Source organism: Mchenga conophoros, linkage group LG7 (assembly GCF_057382185.1).
Source record: "Mchenga conophoros isolate Kocher_MC1m ecotype Shallow Benthic linkage group LG7, M_conophoros_male_GT1.1, whole genome shotgun sequence".
NCBI lineage: Eukaryota > Metazoa > Chordata > Actinopteri > Cichliformes > Cichlidae > Mchenga > Mchenga conophoros.
In genome coordinates, this window is record NC_140532.1 from 22,423,070 (window position 1) to 22,442,065 (window position 18,996).

The 18,996-nt window shown below is 41.0% G+C and overlaps 1 protein-coding gene and 1 long non-coding RNA gene across 6 annotated transcripts in view; both read right to left on the reverse strand.

Annotated features, from left to right (window-relative positions):
* The window catches only part of LOC146570096 (uncharacterized), a 60,207-nt gene extending 58,198 nt beyond the window's left edge, over window positions 1–2,009 (reverse strand). For 2 of the 5 annotated variants that reach the window (XR_014893425.1, XR_014893420.1), the window contains exon 1: window positions 1,323–2,009. This is a non-coding gene — a long non-coding RNA (uncharacterized LOC146570096). Of the gene's footprint in view, window positions 1–172; window positions 1,109–1,188; window positions 1,283–1,322 lie in introns of those variants that run through there. The other 3 variants (XR_014893424.1, XR_014893422.1, XR_014893428.1) reach the window with 3 other exon arrangements.
* An 8,881-nt stretch (window positions 2,010–10,890) lies between these two features.
* On the reverse strand, window positions 10,891–18,648 carry api5 (apoptosis inhibitor 5). Its single transcript, XM_085282919.1, has 14 exons — window positions 18,179–18,648; window positions 17,123–17,284; window positions 16,856–16,949; window positions 16,700–16,765; window positions 16,283–16,434; window positions 15,167–15,373; window positions 14,926–15,030; window positions 14,203–14,292; window positions 13,205–13,386; window positions 12,959–13,052; window positions 12,755–12,811; window positions 12,513–12,592; window positions 12,240–12,382; window positions 10,891–11,525 (listed from the first exon to the last, which is right to left on the reverse strand). Exons 1-14 carry the CDS (start codon window positions 18,248–18,250, stop codon window positions 11,446–11,448), a joined length of 1,584 nt encoding a protein of 527 aa, XP_085139045.1. The 5' UTR covers window positions 18,251–18,648; the 3' UTR covers window positions 10,891–11,445.
* Window positions 18,649–18,996: the final 348 nt, after the last annotated feature.

Sequence of the window (18,996 nt, forward strand, 5' to 3'; positions counted from 1 at the left end):
TTGTACGAGGTAAACTTATCATCAACCTGTAACAACCTCTCCGCATTGGCACAACTTTAAAATATTCGTTTTCACAGCATCAAAGAAGTAATAACAAACTATAGAAAATAAAACAGCCTTATGCGTTTATTTTCACGTCATTAAACATTTTGGACCACAGTTTCTAATTTACCTTAGGATGTGAGTGCGTAAACGAACAGGGAGCTCTCCGTGGTGCTGAACAGCTCAGTCGCTGTTTGAGCCATGTGAGGGCAGCTCAACCTGCCTGTTCTGCTGAATCTTCTAACTTCCCTCCCAGACTTGAGTTTTATAACGACGCCACCTTATGTTGCTCCGGCGAATGCAAGTAGCATTTTGAGACTCACGGGACTAACAAATGCGGTTATATCGCGGCCATGAAAGAAAACAAGACAGCATGTACCTCCGAGGCAGCTGGCGACACGTGTGGGCTGACGCAAGTCCGCTGCAGAAAGTTGTTTACAAGTGGAGGACTAAGGACGCATAACCTATAAGTTTATAACTAATACTCACGAATGAGCATCTACCATGCAGTTCTACTTCTTTGTCACGACGGGGGAGAACGCCGTTGTTGAGGCCGTAAAAGAAAAATCCATAAATATATACAGATTATGTAAACACAGCCTTGGGGAAAAAAGTGTTTTTTCCCAAAGTTTCCCTCTCTGTCTATCTCTTAGTAGTTACTAGGCATCTGAGTAGATCAGGCAGCCTGAAGCAGAGGATCCCCAACACGTGAATACTCCTACGCATTACCGCAGCCCGCTCTCTTTGAGTGTTTGCAAAATCCCATCTGCTGCCAGTATGCACACACAGACACAACCAAAAAAAAACAAAAAAAAAACGTCTCACTGCTATTTTTAATACCCTATTCTGAACGTTCCCAAAGTTATCAGTGCGCAGACACCAAACGGCATCCCCTGCAATGACCCTTAAAAAAAGTCGCGCTGAGTATCCCCTTTGCAGGGAATAAAGACAAGTGGTGAGGTTAAGCTTTAGCAGGCAAACATTCACGACTACAAGCAGCATGTAAACGGATAGGCAACAATGAATACGTCCTCTTAAATGATCTGCATAACATTGCGGTCTTTTTTTTTGAGTCCCAGTGAAGGCGAACCTCACTTTGGATGGCGTTCCCTGCCACTACAGAACGTCTCGTGAGAATGCTGTTACCTTTGTCTTCAGATCAACCGGTTATGATGGGGGTGACTAAGTCCCAAAATATCCAAGCACGGTCAGGCTAAAAACTTCCCTAACTAGCTGCCCACGAATTGGGTTTCGCGCAACAAATAACAGAAAAAACTTACCTGCAATATTTCTTGCTTTCTGTGTCTTTATAAACTCTGTTTGAATACATGATTTGAGCAGAAAGGGGGACAGGGCAGCCTACAGTCTCTCCTCCTTCGCCAGGATGGAGAAAGTCAGTCCGTTGCGCGTCCTCTCCCTGTTGTTGTCGGAGGGTAAAATATTTGGTGTTTGCATTCAAGATTCAAGGACCCTGCTCAAAAGAACGGTGGGTTTGGATGGATGGTCTCGGGGAGGGGTGAGGGGTTTGGAAATGTAAAGGTGGCGGTGGTAGCCGGACAGGAGGGGAAGAGCACAGAGTTACAAATGTGCGCCTGATTATAGAAATAGCCCGCCAAATCAGGGGGACTTCACGCATTCGGGGAAGCGCGCCACACGATTCACCTCACGCCAAATACTCTTTTTTTTTTCTTACTGTCTATGCGTAGGCGTGCGTTGGTCTGCGTGTGTGAATTACTTCCAGACAGGGACGGAAAGCATGAATGGTGCAGGGTAAGCCCGACTGAAAGCTCGTGCAGTTATTGGAATTTCAAAAAAAAATAAGTATATAAAAAATGAATAAATGATTCAGGAGGAGAAAAACAGTCAGTGTAAAAACACTGGGAACTGTCTTGGGTGTTTCGACAACGAGATCTGAAAGCACCTCTCTTCCACTCCTTTCTCTCTCCCCCTCTCCATTTCTCTGTGCCTCTCTCTCTCTCTCTCTCTCTCTCTCCTCCTCCCTGGTCCTCTTCTCCAGCAGTGTGCTATTGACCTGCATTGACGTCATTGCGTCATTAGGTATCCCTTAGAAACACTGTCTTTCAAAAATAGTATCAGATTAATTCAGCTGGCAAGAAGAGAGGGGTGGGGCTTATGAGTGTTTGGGGTTGGGGCGTTTGGGGTGGGGGGTTGGTGGGTAGGTGTGGATGAGATGTGCCAGCATGTTTTATTCGAAGATTTTTACCCCCATTCACCACCATGACTGGGGCTGAGCGCTAGACCCGGCACCTCATGTCTGAGTGCTAAACAGTGGGGAGGGAGAGACACAAAAAACGAACTCTAATTCAAACTGAATTTCATATACCCTTATTAGCCACTGTTGCCGCAAATACACAAATAGGCATGGATAAATTACAGCACAAATAAGCAGAACACTGATTCAAATACAAATGATTCAGAAGATATACAGGTAGTAACAGCTTCAGAAAGTGGGTCAAAAATGAATTTCTCCCTCCTTGTTGCCTGTCTGTCTCTCCCTGCCTTCCTCTGGTCTTTCCAGTCTAAATATATCCTCCAGCCTCAAGCTGACTATGTTGACAACCTTTTCCCCATTTAACCTGCAGCTCTCGAGGTCCAAGGACGGAACACCATGCAGAAAGACAGATAGAGAGAGAGACAAACAGGTCTCACTAACAATAATTTTACAGCCTGTTGGGACACTTAGCAATGTAATTAGGCAACTCCTTTTAAAATAGGACTGATTGTTTTCACTGTTTTAACTTTGGCTTAAATTCTTAATGTATGCCTGCAACCACAGGACAGTTGTTACTGTCAGCACTTAACAGGTCCTTTAAGATGCTGGATCTCTAAAGGGTACTGTCCTGTTTTCAGTGGGACATTTTAACCAGCACAGAGGGCAAAAACAACATTTCCATTAAGCATCAGTAGAAATTCCAGTAAGTTTTGACAACAAGCTGCTATCTTTGTTGTCATTATACAACATTAAGGATATCAAAAGTAATTGCCAACTTTTGCGTCAATGACACATGCGTGGCTATAAAGCACACAAATGCAAACAGATGATGTTTAAGAATTTTTAGACTCATGTCTCCTCTGAAAGGTTGTTCTGCCATTCACGCAGCCTTCAGTAAGTCAGCATGAAAGAGAAGGAAAAAACGAACGAGAGAGAATGTGATGACAAGAGGTAGAAAAAGAGGCAAACCAAGAGACCATGGCTAAAATACTTCACTATCACAACTGAATTAGACCTTATGATTCATCATCTTGAACTGAGAAGCACATAATTCAAACACTGTAACAATTTAACACTACAATTCTTAGGTTTATCCTGTGAGAAATCGTGTGCCAAATATTCTAAAAAAAAAAAAAGGGTGTAAGTGCTATTTGGGAGGAGGAAGGTGAGGTATGTAATCTTCAACAGGGAAGAAAGATTTTATATCTTCACCTAAATTTGTGAATGTGTCATTAAGCAGCTTAAGTTACTACCAAAAAGAAATGGCAGATTAATGGTTTATCAAGAAAACATAGGTCATCTTAAGTGTCCTTGACCTCCTAGGACCTGGCGTCCATATATGTGGACATGACATTTTGGGTTGTCTAGACCAAAATACAAGATTTTGGAAGGGCCTGATATCCACTTACGAGGACATTATACTTCCACTGTTCTATCAAAATTTTAAACGAATATCCTCATATGTGGCTCTCATTTTTCTTAAAAACAAAAATCTAGTAATTCTTTGTTTTTACATTCATTGGGTCCCAATATGCCCAAATATCAAAGATAAATTACAAATGTATGCAATGGAAGAGCTCGGGTCTTATAGGAGGTTAAGAATCTTTGCTCTGGAGGTTCTGTAGCTGCACCTAACCTTCAACCTCTGTGCGCATGAAATGTTTCCTTTCATTATCCAATAAGAAATCCAAAATGACACAACATGGAAAGAAGTATTGTCACAGGTACAGGATGTGGGGCTCAGATATGTGTAATCACAGGACATGTTGAGGAACCCACATGGGGAGAAATGTATCACAGAAGACGTCATCAGCACCAGTGGAAGTCACGCAGCACTCAGGGGTCAGTGCCAAGGCTGACGACAGTGATAGAAAGACAGAGAGTGATCCTGGGTGTGACTAAGACACTCCAATCATGGAAAAAACGGTGTGCTGTCCTTTCCTCCTCCATAATAACATAAACACACGACTCAGGCTGTTTGAGAGGAAATGTTAGTCTTGAGCAAAATGAAAAGACCACTCTCTCACTGTAGCCTATAAAGCTTCAACCCTCCGCCTTGTCCCCTTTTAGGGCATGTCAACAATAATACCTTCCAAAAACATCAGCTTTGGGTGTGTGATGGCCCCTCATCTTTTCCACTTGGATCTTATGTGTGTATATGGCTGTGTATCCATTGTATACACACAGGTCCTTTTAATTTGTTTGATGTCTCATGGCTTTCCATTTCAACTTGGGGGCTGCAGTCTCTCTAGGAAACAGTCGGTGTTTTGATCTGATGTTTACTATTGGGCCCTGGAGATGAAAGCAAGCATGCACATGGAAAAAAAGAGGGCTGCAAAAGATTCTTAGCAAGATGGTTGCAATGCTTTAGGCACTGCAACCATCACAAATATAGAAAGACGGCTTGATATAAGTCTGTCTAAAAAAAATGCCCTAAACATAAATAAAAAATGAAGATAATGTATAAAGGAGTATGAATTTGAAGTGAAATGAAGAGAAAAATAAGGATCTAAAAAAATATATATATATATATCGCAATTTATTTATTTATTTTGCCAGGTCCAAGCAGATGGTTGGTAGCATACAATCCATGTAACATTTGGGTGACGGCAGTTCAAGTTTCTGGTTCTAATGATTCGTTCAAAAACTTAATGAAGCCCAAAATCAAAGGAGAGTCTAGACCAGAAGATGCATTTCCATGTTTACTGTGTAGAACCATTTTTTGTTGAGAGTGTGTACACAGGGATGGCTGGCCAGGTTTTGTTTGAATTTCAAGCCCAGATTAAGCACCCTCTGTTCCCCTCCCTTCCCTGCCACCTATTTATTTTTCCATCTCTCCTGCCTAAATGATGTCAATGGAAGCAGAGTTATAGTGCTATTTATAGAACACCCCCCTCCCACACTCTCACTCTCTCTGTCACACACACACACCACCACCACAAACACACACACATAACGCTAGGCATCCTTAGCATCAGTCGTGTGTGTACTGTATGTGTTTGTTTTCCATGCTTGGTTATGGTCCGTGCAGGCGCACTTCCCTCTGCAGGAGGAAAAGGAGAGGGGGGCGAGAGAGAGAGAGAGAGAGAGAGAGAGAGAGAGAGAGAGAGAGAGAGAGAAGCCATTAAAAGGGACAGAAGCTAAGCGCGCCCTCTAGTTCTTATTCTTCTTCTTTGTCGCTGCTCTTCATTCACTCATTTCATTCATTCATCCCATTCCCGCTCACTCATTCACAGAATTCTTTTCTTCCCGCGGAGTCTGTGAATGGACAGACAAATGAGTTTAACGCTGAAGAAACCTGTTCAGCTGCTGTCATTTCTGGTTGGTATACTTTCCGTGCCGTTGGAATCTCCAGGTCGTGTCCATGTGCACACGCATGACCGTGCGGGTGTGAGGGGATGGGGTCAGGGGTCGAGGGGTGTCTTACATATTAAGTCTCACGGGACTACAGAGCACATAGTGTTCCCTGGGTATGGGTTGGAAGCTGTACGCATAGACCAATACTCTCTCTCTCTTCCTTTTTCTCTGTCTCTGTCTCTACTCGAGCCGCTCTGTCTCTTGACATTCACATGCTAGATTACGTAACGTAGTTGGGTGGTGGTGGGTTTGGGGGGGGGTTTAAATCTCCTTCCATCACAAATAAATACACGGTTTGCTGCACAAGTCTCTTCGATTGAGAAGAACTCATAAGTTTTTTTTGTTTTTGTTTTTTTTGTTTTTTTTTTTTTGGGGGGGGGGGGGTCTTTTTTTTTTACTACCTTTTTTTTCTGAAAGGAGCTCGTGATAAACCCCTCATGCCCCCACCACCCCTACACACACAGATTCAGAAAGCATATTTTCAAACACATCTTTCATTAACAGGATATTGTAAGCAAATTCCTACCTGCAGATGATGCACGTCATCTTGTCGCTTTACGGCCTGATATTTTTTTTCTTTTTTTTTTTTTTTTGGGGGGGGGGGGGGGGGTCCAAGGGCCCAAAAGCGAGAAACATAGAAATCGATATATGCCCCTCTTTTACATCCTAAAGCACGACTTTGGCTCTGTTGTGAGGCGTATAAGCCATTCCCTTGTCTACAAATGTTTCATGCGTGCTTCTTGGTTGTAGTGCTTATAGGGTCTAAAGGTTCTCTTGATTGCCCAAAAAAGCCAAGCCATCCTTGCCTGTTTGGCCATTTGCGTTTGTCTTTTGCGACCTACTGGATTAAAGCGTGCCTTCGCGTACACACACATGTAAACCCTCCCCGGGCTTGGCGTGCGTCTAAAACACGGCAGCGGAGAGAACGGCGAGTTAGTATTTATAGCGAAACTGTGTACATCCACAGCGGTCACACGTGCAGCAGCCGCTTCTCTGCACTCCTGCTGAAGTTGACATGTTAACACTCACTGGCTGCTATATTTAGCCCAGCCTCACAGTGCTGTTACTATTCCCAGCATTGTACATGAGGGGGCGGACGGTGCGGGCTTTTTTTCTAAAGGGAAGAAAAAGTTCCCTTCTCACAAGTGATTTATTTTTGCACGCACATTCCGGCGTGCTTTCTGCCACTGACACCTTATTAATTCAGGGACGCTGCAGTTAGGGCTGTCACGATTCCAATAATAAAGGGCGATGAGATAAAAGATTTAAGATTTAAGAAGAAAAATATGTGTGATTGAAAAAAAGGCAACAGCAATGAAAGTGTAGTCTGCAGGTGACAGCTGAAAGAATCAAACTACACTTTTATTCTGGATGAGCACACTGTTGTTAAACTCACACCTTCTACACTTTGAAAAGACACATAATTTTGTCCTCTAAATTCGAGCCGTTCCACGACAATTTAGTCAAAATCTGCTGTCACAGAGCAAAAATAATTGAATAAATAAAAAAAGTTGCTGCAAGCAAAGCTTCTTTTAGGTGCAGTTTGAGGTAAATCTTACACATTGTGTTTTCAGCATCGAAGACAACTTCTTCAGGCTCCATCTACGCCCAGAGAGCTTCAGCACCTTGGACAGCTCTCGTTAGGAACACAGACATTCATGAGGGCAGGGAAGGGTGAATATCCAGGAACGGTCATCTGTGGTGGATATTTCTTTACATTAAAGAGTTAACCTAATGATGCTTGATGCCAAAAGTGGGGAGCACTTAAGTTTATTACTTCAGGGGATTTCTCATAGATACCTTTGGTTGGTCATTCTTAATGTCTTAATGTTCTTACCCCCGCAAAAATCCCCTTCACTCTTATTCCCATTCTAACTTCTGTATTTAAACAGCACCCCTATAAATTAAATTTAGAGTTCATGTGAGGCTTTTCATGCTGTTGGGTATAGAGAGGACACTTGAATATTAGAATAGATAGAGGAAAAAACCTGATAAACTGCTTTACTTCCAAGAAGCAGTCTTCCTGTCTACTGCTCTCCCTCATGTCTGTTCCTTAACTTCAGAGGCAGCTGCTGCAGTTTATACTCAAACTTTAAATTCTCTTTTTTCATGCATGCATTCCTGAAAAAATAATCACAAACAAAATTCCACTGCAGTCAATCACAATTCTGCATCGTATAGTGTACATGAGTGGAGCTTGGAGGACAAACAAGGAGCTTGTTAAAAGTCATGATACAAGGTGCCACGACACAACCTAGTACATTTGTCAGAACTGCAACAATTAAATGTACACAATACACAAAGTCATATATGCTCATAGCAGTAAACAATAAAATACACGGAATAAGCTTAACTGCAGTATGTTTACCAACACACACCCATTTATGACAGGTGTAGATTTGGTCTCAGCTCCGTTGAGGTATGAAGGCCTTACTTGATCACCCCACCAACAACACCCCCTCTCAAAGGTTGTTAATGAAGTGAGGAAACCCATCGAGTTCCACCGAGAGCTTCAAGACTGTTGATTTACCTTTACTTCTACTCTCACATGGGTTCGTACAGTCGCTCCTTCCCTCTCTCTTTCTCTCTGAGGGTCGTCTTCGCTTCTTCTCCCGCTGCTGCCGCCCACTCCTCCTCCACCATTTGATTATTTTCAGCTCCGTCATTGGTGTCTGTGTGCGTGCGTGTGTGTGCGTGCGTGCCACACAAAACGCATGTGCCAGGCATTTGCTGGCTGGCGGCTGGCAGGCTGGTTTGGGAAATACCTGGTCACGATCAATGAAGGGAGGGTTTTTCTTGGTCTCATAGCGCCCCCTACTGTCCCCAACCAAACTCTGCCCCAACGGCTTACCATAAACATAAACTTAGACCATAAACGCTACATAAAGACAAAAACGGTACAGTAAGAGCAAACAGAAACGATCAGACTATATTTAGTGTAAATATATTTTTTCAAGAAATGAAAAATAATGAAATAAAGAAAGGGAGAAAACGTACATTACCACGAAATTGTGCTAGCCATTATATCACAGACATTTATGTCGGTTATTCGTGGACCATTAGCAGTTTTCTAGAGTACACCAGCACTCTACATGGCAAGCAGTGACCGACACAAACAGACCGGGTGGTAAATAATTCACCTTCAGTCATGACAAAGGGGGCGAAGCTTATGGGGGTAGCAGGGTGGTGGTGAGTGATTTAGGAATATTATTACTTTCTTTGCCCGGATCTCAGTGTTCCTCCATGCGCCTGAACACGAGCAGCAATACAAAGAGAGACAAAAAAGACACCGTGGAAGGTTTAAGTGACTCGTTCGGTGGAATAAAAATAGATCTGGCAACGTTTGGGAGGAAAACCCTGGCCTGGGTCGCCCTCTAGGGGGGAAACTCTGCAAAGACAAGAGACAACCTGTGGACAGGTCTGGTTTGTATTTAAAATAAGATAAGATGACCTTTATTAGTCCCACAGGTGGGAAATTTGTTTCGTTACAGCAAAAGTGCAAAGTTATGTGCAAAGTTATGTAGCAGAAATTAGAAAACACTGGAATGCAATAAAATAAAATACTATATACAATAGAATAAAATAGAATAATATATACAATAGAATACAAATGCTATATACAACTCAGTAAGAAAATACAACGCTTATTTGTTCCTGCAGCAGCTGTGCTGCAGTAAAGCAACCAGAAAGAACATATTAAAAGATGCCACATTTATATAATGATCACTTTTGAATGCCGGATCATTCTTTCAGTGTAATTTAAATGTTCCTCCACCTTATACTTGGATCGCATTTCAAGCAGTGAGACAAGCTGAATGTTGTGTTGCGCTCCTCTCTTAACCTGTAGGCTTATATTTTCTTGTTTTTAACCGTTCGGACGATTTGATTTTCTCACTGTAAAAAGCTGCCACAGACGATTCAGAAAAATGGAGAGTTTGAGCGCCCCCACTGCTTCAAAACATCCACCTACACACACAGCACACGTGTTTTCACATGAGGACCTGTAGCGCCCACTGAGAGCTTACTCCGTGTGCATGTGTTTGTGTCTTGAATCTTTATTAGAACAAGTTTTGAACGGTTTTTTTCCCGAACACATTTTAGGACTTGCTTTAAAGTTACTATTAAACTTCAAGAAGCAAGATTAAACACATAAATACATGGTAAAATCTATTTAAGATTAGAAATCACGACAGCCATGCACCAAGTTAGGTTTGCTTTAGAGATGGACTGAGGTAATCCAGTACAGCTTGCCTCGTGTGTTGCTTCAATTACAAGTAAAACAACGTACAAAACCCTTTATCCTCAAAAATTCAGTCACTAAACTGTGAATCCAAACAACTGACTAGAGGGAGACGGTTAAATGTGTGTTAAAAAATAACATGTACTAAAACACCAGTTTCAATTATATTCAAGGAATAATATTCCTTAATCTTATCACAAGCACGGGTTGTGCAGGAAAGGCAGTCATATCAATGGTGACCACAGTTCCACATTATAAGGTGAAGTATTTAGGCCAAAGCCAAATCACAACTCTGGGCTTCAAGGACAAACACGCAGATGAACTGGGGCTATATCAAGCACCAGTAAAGGCTTATAAGTTATTATGTTGAACTGTAAACCAAAGTTTGTAGTTGATCCTGAGACTAAAAATATAAAGCTAAAAATGCACAAGTTGCCCCTTCTTATTACGATGCCTGTATGCATGTCTCAATGTGCCTAAAAGAAGCACATCCTCCACCACCTGGGTGTTTAAATAAAGTCTGTATTTAAACAAGGCAGCAACTATTTATATTCCTTTCTATTACTGAGAGCCAAATTCTACCCTTTTCTTCTTCAAAGCTCTGAGACACACACACACACACACACTTACCCGATTGGGGAGGGGAAGACTGATGCAGTCATATAGACAGGGGAGAAGGCACTCATGTGTATTCTATTTGTAGATGCCAGAAATCGTGGGCTAAATTTATCCCGTCTTCACTCTGGTTTGGTACAGATTTACGAGAGCAAACAGAAAAAGGGAAAAGGAAAGGCAGGAGGGTAGAAATGCCAAATGAGATGAACAGGTTTGTGAGTGAAAAGGTGGTGGGGCAGAAAGAATGGAAGGAGGAGAATTCAACAAGCTTGGAAAAGGTTTCAAAGTTTGATTCAAGTAGTGCTCTGATAAAAATCTGAAGATTTAGGGTGGAGGTGTTTTGTGTTATCCTGATGTGATACCAAATTTGCAATCTGACAACAAATACAACAAAACCTTATAGTTCATACTTCCATACAAGTTTATCATAAAAATCCAATGAAACTACTTCATTGATTCATACAAAGTAGCACAATCAGCCAATTGAAATTAAACTCAAATAAAAAAAAGAAAACCAAGATTAAATAAAACAGAAACAAAAAGCATTCATTAACATGTTGCAAAACAAGAGGATCATCATCTTTTTCTACTACAATCTGACAAAAATATTTATCGGTTACAACTTGGCAGTCTTTTGTTCCACAAAAATACACAGAATAATGTTTAAAACTCGAGGGGCAAAAACACATTTACATTTTTTTTTATGACCACACATGAGAAGAATACAGGAAGTAAATGCTGAAGTGGCAAGTAGAAAAGTCTGTTTTCTGATGTTCTGAAGGCAGAATTCCCCTCCCCTCCCAAAACATAGCAAATAAAAATCCTCCGTACAAGTTAAAAAAATAATAATAAAAAAAAAAGTTAAGTAGATGAAAAATAGTCCGTGGTGGTGTGGGAAAAAAATCCTGATGTGATGCAGTTCTATGAGCAATATGTACTCTGCGTTTGTGTGTCCGCCTCAGTAGATCCGGCCTCGGCTCCTGTTGCCTCTGCCTCCGAAACCTCTTCCGCGGCCTCCTCTGAAGCCACCACGCTGCTCTAGAGTGAAAAATGTCAAAAACAAGCAGGTTAGTGTCATATTGGACTTCAATCACGTTGTAAAAATGTCTTAACATGAGTGTGGCAATGATCTGATGGGGAGTTGTGTGTCACAAACACATTTAAAATGTGCAGTTTTTCTCCAGTAAGCCATCCTTTTACCTAAATGAGATCCTGTTGCCCAACATTGATACGCAAACTGATATTTATTGTCAATGTACTATGAACTTATTTGTACAGTAGTGTAGGTATTTGTAGACAAAGGGCAGGATATTTGGTGGTGGAAATGTTCTGACTTACATTAGACTGTAGTCAGAGCAGTACTAAGCACTGTCATTGAGCAGTCTTTGGCTACATGAACTTCAAATGCAGTATATCTTTTAACTGTATACTTTCTCCAAGTGGTAGTGTACAATCAATATCATGGGGCTACACACAGTTTTGTTTTGGAGGAGTGTCTGGGTAAGTTGCATACTAGTAATTCTTCACTAGCCAAAGATGTCCACAAAATGACCCACATGTGAATTCCACTCAAGTTAAGGGTTCCAAGATTAACCCAAAGTCTGGGCAGTTATCCAAAGTTATACTGCAGATTCCAGATACAGAAAGGAAATTCTATTTGTTTCCTCTACTATAGCTGTCTTGACATAAAATAAATAATGTCAACATGTGACACAACAGTGTAAAAACCCCAAAGTGCCACCAAACACTCACCATAGTTAAAGTTTCCAATGGAGGCGCTGTACTTGCCACTGGGAGGATTGTAGATCTGTCGTGCGTCCCTCCGGGACTGAGGAGAGATCTGTTTTTTTGTGCTGCCTCCTGATCCCATCTCCTCAGTTGATGGACGCTTAAGCCTAAAAACAAGAAGAAAGGTATATGAAGCTCCAATTCAGATTCCACACATCAAGCCTCACTGCTACATTACAAGTATTTCTAACATCTCTGACTAGAAGTAACATTAATAAGAAGGAGGAGCTGACTTACGCTACAGCCTCTGCCTTCTGTACAGGTTTCCAGGACAGAGTGACTGTGCTCTTGTATGATGGAGGGTTGTGGAAGAGATCCTGCAATGGAGAAACGAAAAAAAAGAAGAAAACAAACCCAACCAATTAGAAGACAGAACACAGCAATCAGCAAATTACATTTTATTCATCTGGTTTATTAACTGACCACAAAATATAAGCAACCTAGTGTGGTTTATTAAATTAGACAGGCTCACGCCTTACCTTGATGAGGACGTTGATGTTGTTTGTGATCTTGAGGGCCACCACTTTGATCTTGTTCTGATTACATAAACACAACTTAGTCAATGATACTTTACAGCAGGGCTGTTGAAAGAACAAAATTACCCTTTTCTGATCTGTCATTGATTGCTTAGTTAACTAGTTCCTAGTATATTAAACAATTACATGTCAGCTGACAGATGTTACCTCTTCAGTCTTTAGAGCATCTCCCGTCTTTCCTTGCAGTGCTACTCGCAGCTGTCTGATGTAAACTTGCAGGCCTCTGGCAAAATACTGTAACCTGTAAAACAGAAAGTACATTTAAATTTATAGTGACTCTATTAATTTAGTCAAAAGTGTGCTGATGATCTACGTCAAACACAACAGACTTGCTAAAATTCACACTTCGTGTAAACCATTTGATTTTATCAACAAACTGAGTTGATTCCTCACCTGATCTTGAAGTCTTTAAGGCGCTCAGCGTCCACTTTGTCAAGAAGGAAGTCTGGCAGCTTCTTGCCCAGCTGGTGGAAGCTGTACAGGAGACACTCTACATAGCTGAACTGTAGTTTGGGTTCCTCGCTTGCCGAATTCTCACCATTCTCCACTTCTTCTGGAGGCAGCGGCATAAACTCCTAAATAAACAAAAAAAAAAAACGTATGAAAAATAATGAAAATATTATTTGGATTAACGCAGCATTTGTCTGAGGAAGCTCAAACTTTCATGGTGATTTGAAATAAATGAATACAATATTAGACTGTTCCCCATTCAGACACTGGAAACATCTGTTAAAACAACATTTCAAACAAATGATGTGCCAGCATGTCAGTGTTTTCAGACAACTTTTTAATAAAAGGAGTTTATTTTATTGTTATTTAAGTACATGGGAAGAGCATTCCTTTTTTTTTTTTTATATTAAACTAGGTATTGAGAATGGTTTAATTCTATTTATATTGGTACTGACGACTACATTTTGGGGATCGTATTGTCACTAAAACAGACCATATCCTTCTGAGAACCAAGGGGGGAAAAAAAGAAAAAAAGAAAAGAATTTTCCCACTTTTTGGTGATTTCCTTCCTCTTTGGAGCTTAAAGAGGCCACCCAAACACATGCGATATCAATGGAAAGCCCAAGATGTCCTCTATTTAGTACATCAGGACTAAGCAGGGTAGCTCAAATGAGTCAAAAGATACAGACCAAAAGCAAATGTCCAGAGGACATAACTGAATAGGCTGATTATCAGGAGGATATGGAACAATGTAATCATGGAAAAGGAAAGAGCAAAAACTGACTGACCAGCCTGCATAAATGTTAACATAAAACAAAAATTAAAAAAAAAATAAGAACGTTTCAGAATCTGAGAGAAACTACTGGTGGACTTGGATGATTCTGATGCATTTCCATGTATTCCTTATTCAGTCCAAGTAAAACAGGACAAGTCTTTCTTACCAGCAGCTTGGTAAACAGCATGTTGAGGTTGGCCTCCAGCTTTTCCATATCTCCACAGAACGGACTCATCTCAGCCAACAGCTTTAGCACCTACACAGAGACAGAGATAGAGAGAGCTTAGCAGATCTCAGTGTAATATGCATCGCTAATGAGAAGCATTGTTACATGGTGCAGACTAATGACCCATTAGCAACATGCATTTGGCTAACACCCCTAACAGGTGGCTGTCATGCTGCCTTTGTTTACTACTACAACTACTCACCAAATGTCAAAAGTTATGAATCTTGACCTCACACCAGTCACCATATTTGTCATGCCAGTCATTGCTGGGCTGAGCTGAATAAATACAACCTAGAAAACTATACTTTGTGTGCACCGCTACTGACCAGCAGAAATTTGGGGGTAGAATTACAGGTTTTCCACCAGAAAAGTCTGAGAGGGTGTGATCTGAATGTGGTTGAGGAAGTTTGTTGTACTCAACATAGTGATATCAATTTGCGCTTGATAGGTGCTCTGTCATCTTTAGAGATCACTGAGAGAGGGACACCCAGCAGGTTGATTTCCTCTTACAAGATATAAATACTGATAATACACAACTGTATTAATATTAAACTAATTTCACAACATCCACATACAACTACATAAGAGTGAGCGTGATACACTAACCAGTATTACATTTTAAACTCACTTCAGGATCACTCATTTACAGTTAAAGGTACTCACTTCCAACTGAATGTCCAACTCAGCCACAGGACTTGTCAGGGCGCTGAGGTTTGGCAGGACGTGTTCACAGAAGTAGGTTACAAAACGTGTGGAATGGACATTTTTCTACAAAAGACAAAAAAACCCAAAAAAAAACATGACTAATTATATAAAGTAACATAACTCAAAGTAAAAGTACATTTTAACTGAATAGACCATTGATTTTAACACCTCTGCTTTAAAGTGCATAAGTTGTACTTACAGAGAACAGTGGTAGGGCCTGGCGTGTGCACTGCAGCAGGCGGTCCACAGTGTCAGGGTCAGCTGGGTTGAGGGCCTGCTCCAGGAAAGCTTGCTCCACCACCAGCTCCACCAGCTGCTGCCTCCCATTTACAGTCTGCAGTACCCGTAGACCCGACACTACACGCATCAACAGCACAAACTCCTCTCCTGTCACATCCTCCATCACCTGCAGAGAAGAGAAACAACTGCTCAGAATGTGTTCTTGTCTTGTTATGCAAAAATGTTCATTTGTGACTTGTTGCAACTTGTCAATTTTTTTTTTCCTACAGCCAACCTAAATTTGGTCAACAAAGATTTTTTGCAATGCTAAATGCATGGTCCAATACCTACTGGACAGCTATACATGCCAATGAAGGACTGGGCCATATCATACCGTTCACGTTAATACCGGTATAATGTTGGGCAACGATAAGAAAATTAAATATTGCGATAGAATATGGGTAAAACGCGCATGCGCAGTGCCTTTGTTTTCATACGCACATGGCGGCGATGGAGAATGAGAAGGGCGAAAGCGGATTGTTGAATGAAACGGATGAACCAGAATTGGTTTGTAAAAATGCTGCAACTTCAGTGGTGTGGAACTGGTTTAGCTTTCGTCCATCAGATACACGACAAAGCACTATTTTTGGTAGAGCATGTTAGCGGGCCGTCGTTATTAAAGTGTTTTTTGGAAGATACAGCACACTCAAAATTGGTCCTTTGATTTACATACAGAGCTGCTTGTTTACGTGTTTACTCGCCCTTCTCTACGAAGGACCACTAAGGGTAGCTCAGTTTCGATGAAAGTAGCCAATAGGCAAGTGAGAGAAACTCACCTCTGCTTTTTAAGGTCATACCCAAAACAACTGCACTTAAATGGATTAAGCAAGGGTTGAGGGATTCACATCGTCACAGGTTAGTCGATGTCAGTAATTAACAAAACAAAGACAAGATCATCAGGCACACCCAAAACAATCAGCACTCTATACACACCCCTAGTCTAGACAGCCACGTGTCTTCTCATGTAAATTACCCTTGTTACATTCAGACACAGAGCAACGATCACTCGTTAATCAGTTCTACACTATCTACAAACCTTCTTTGTTTCTGCAAAGACGTACTCCTCCACCTCCTTTGTCATGACATCCTCTGGCAGGGTCTTCAGTTTAGTTGACAGAAACTTGATGGCCCTTTCTCGCACTATATCCTCTCCCTGCAGGATCTGAGAGAAGAGTCCCCCAAGGGTTCCTGAATGACCAAGAAAAAAAAAAAAAAAAAAAAAATGTTGTGATATATATGGAGTGTCCTTTCTGAATAAACATTTAATACATGTGTTACAGCATGATATTACGCACAAGTAAATAAGTAAATATATTCTCAGGTAAATGTTTGCACTCCAATAACCCAGGGTTATAAGCAGAAAAAAAGCTGGCAAGGTGAACAACGTCCATTTTAATAATTAAAACAGGCCTAGCTGCATTTCAGTTTTCCCCCAGGGGAAAGAGAAACTCACCCCTGGCATCCATTTTGAAGATAGAAATAAGTGCTGCATTCACTTGGTTAAACTCAGCCGTATCATCTGAAAGCACAAAAACGTCAATAAACATTAGCAGAGATAAACAATACTGGTGGGGTCTGAGTAGCTTTGTGAAATCTGAAAAATTGTTACCTGTCTGAAGAAGCTGAGTGAGAATATCTGCAACTCTGGGGATGTTGTCACCAGTTGCAAAGCGCGGGAGCTCTTTGATGGCCTGACGTCGGATCTGGTCAATGAAAAGTACACAGAAAAATAAATAAATAAAATAAAAATGAATATCGGGAACACATTCAGTCCCTGAAAGATCCCCAATATCAATCTGGAAACAGGCAAATCAAAATTTGTAGCTACTGTTGGAGGTATTTAGATTCATGGCTACATATGTTAGTTAATACTCACCGAAACATCCTCATCTTCACAGAGATCTAGTTGGGCATTAATAGCTGCATCTGCAAGTTCAGGAAAGCTGCTGAAGAACTTGGGAATAAACTGTGCTGCCAGACGCTTCTCCTTGGGGCCACCCTTCACACCATCCACTATTACCTGGTAGGCATCTTTGTGCTGCAGAATGATGGGACATGGCAGTCGTTACTTGGGACAATAAATATACCCCAAGGTTAAGTATAGATCGAGTTAAACTCTGGGGACATGGGGATTCGAGAAAAACTAAAAGGTAAGAAATAAAGAAATAAAAATGGCATACATGTTGAAGGAGCACAGCATACTAGTCACTTTCTTTGTTGTTCTACCAACAAAAATCGGTTAACTGATTTTCAAAAGTCAATCTAATGATGGGTCTGGGAAAGGAAAAAAAAAAAATCACAAAAAGTGATTACAGTTCTGTAGTTTTCAGTTTATTTGCAAAATGGGTTTGCTTATTTTTTTAAGTTTACCTCACTTAATCTTTTCAGCTTATTATATGAATAGTTATTAAAATGAAATCACTTTGTAAAAAAATCTAGCTCAGTCACAATAAACATATGCACCCCAGATATATCCAACATATTTTTTAAGATGTCAAAATGTTTAATAACGCTTTCATTTAGCTTTTTAATTTCTAAAACCTGAGCTTTATCATGGTTTCTGTATATGACCAAAATGTCCACGTATAGGATAACATCCTAAATGAGATAGATCGCGGTGAAATTTGAATAAAACTATCGCCGCTTCCTATTTGTGGCCTAAGTGAAAAAGTGTTTTGCGAGTGGACAAGTTTAAAACTTCATCTTGAAAATAATGAATGTAGTAGTCAACTTGGTTTGGCTTATGGATCGCCACGGCGAAGCTATTAACATTAGCCCGGTCATTACTATAACTAGCTGCAGTTAGCTTAGCACACACAAACAAATGTTATGTAAACCAGAAAAGTTATCAACGTTGAAAGTAAAAGAATACACTGCTGCAAGGCAACATGAAAATGTTCAGTTTAAAACGTACAAGGTGATGTTTATTTACCTGACTGAGGTTGTCCTTGGCATCAGCAAGGATCCCGTAGCTACGATAGAGATCCTCAATTGTGACCGCCATCAGCGTGATTTCAAGCGACTGCTACTCACAGATAAGACCTCTGAAAAATCCACAAAGTAAAACCCGTCGCAGGTTGCTTTTGCTCCGCGCCGGACGACTGCGAAACAAACAACGCCGTAATGTGGAGAGCTACCTTGTCAGGAAACGGGACGGAAAGATGAAATTTCAAGAAGCCCCTGAATGAATACCCCTACTGCCTGTCTTCTTCGCGCTACTCTCTGGCGTGCTGGCTAAAAAAAGCTACGGAATACCGAGTGCAGCGCATGCGCGGGTTTGGCCAATCGCATAGCGTCAGCAGGCACGTGACACGAGTGTGCGCCAAATCGATGCGCAGTTAAACTACTCATGTCAAGAAGTTGTGTGGTCTGTGGCCCTAAACTAAGCGTAAACAGATAATACATTAACTAATAAGTACGGGTAAAGTAATACTATTTTTATTGGTATAATGCCCCTTATATATACATATTTTTTTTGTTTTACACTGCTTGTATAGGCAGTGTAAACACGTTTATGTTTCTTTTAAAAAAATATATTTCTAATCAGCCACACAAAAATTCTAGTTGCACAAAAGGAAGGAGGCAGTGGTTTAAGGCTGAATGCCCATCGGTTTGTAGCATGTATTTGTATATGCCCACAAGGCAAAGTTACAGGTCTTAATTTAGTCTTTGGAAATAAAGACCTAGATTCATAGAGCTTTCTTTGTCCATCCGTAGCTAGTTTTGTGGCATACTCAAGGTCAGGTCTGT

Excerpts from the sequence above, each read along its gene's own strand:
- api5 (XM_085282919.1), bottom strand. The coding sequence starts at position 18,250 with ATGGCGGTCACAATTGAGGATCTCTATCGTAGCTACGGGATCCTTGCT. Across the intron at positions 17,285-18,178 it reads CCAAGGACAACCTCAGTCAG|CACAAAGATGCCTACCAGGT; the intron begins GTAAATAAACAT and ends ATCATTCTGCAG. Across the intron at positions 16,766-16,855 it reads CACTCAGCTTCTTCAGACAG|ATGATACGGCTGAGTTTAAC; the intron begins GTAACAATTTTT and ends TTGTGCTTTCAG.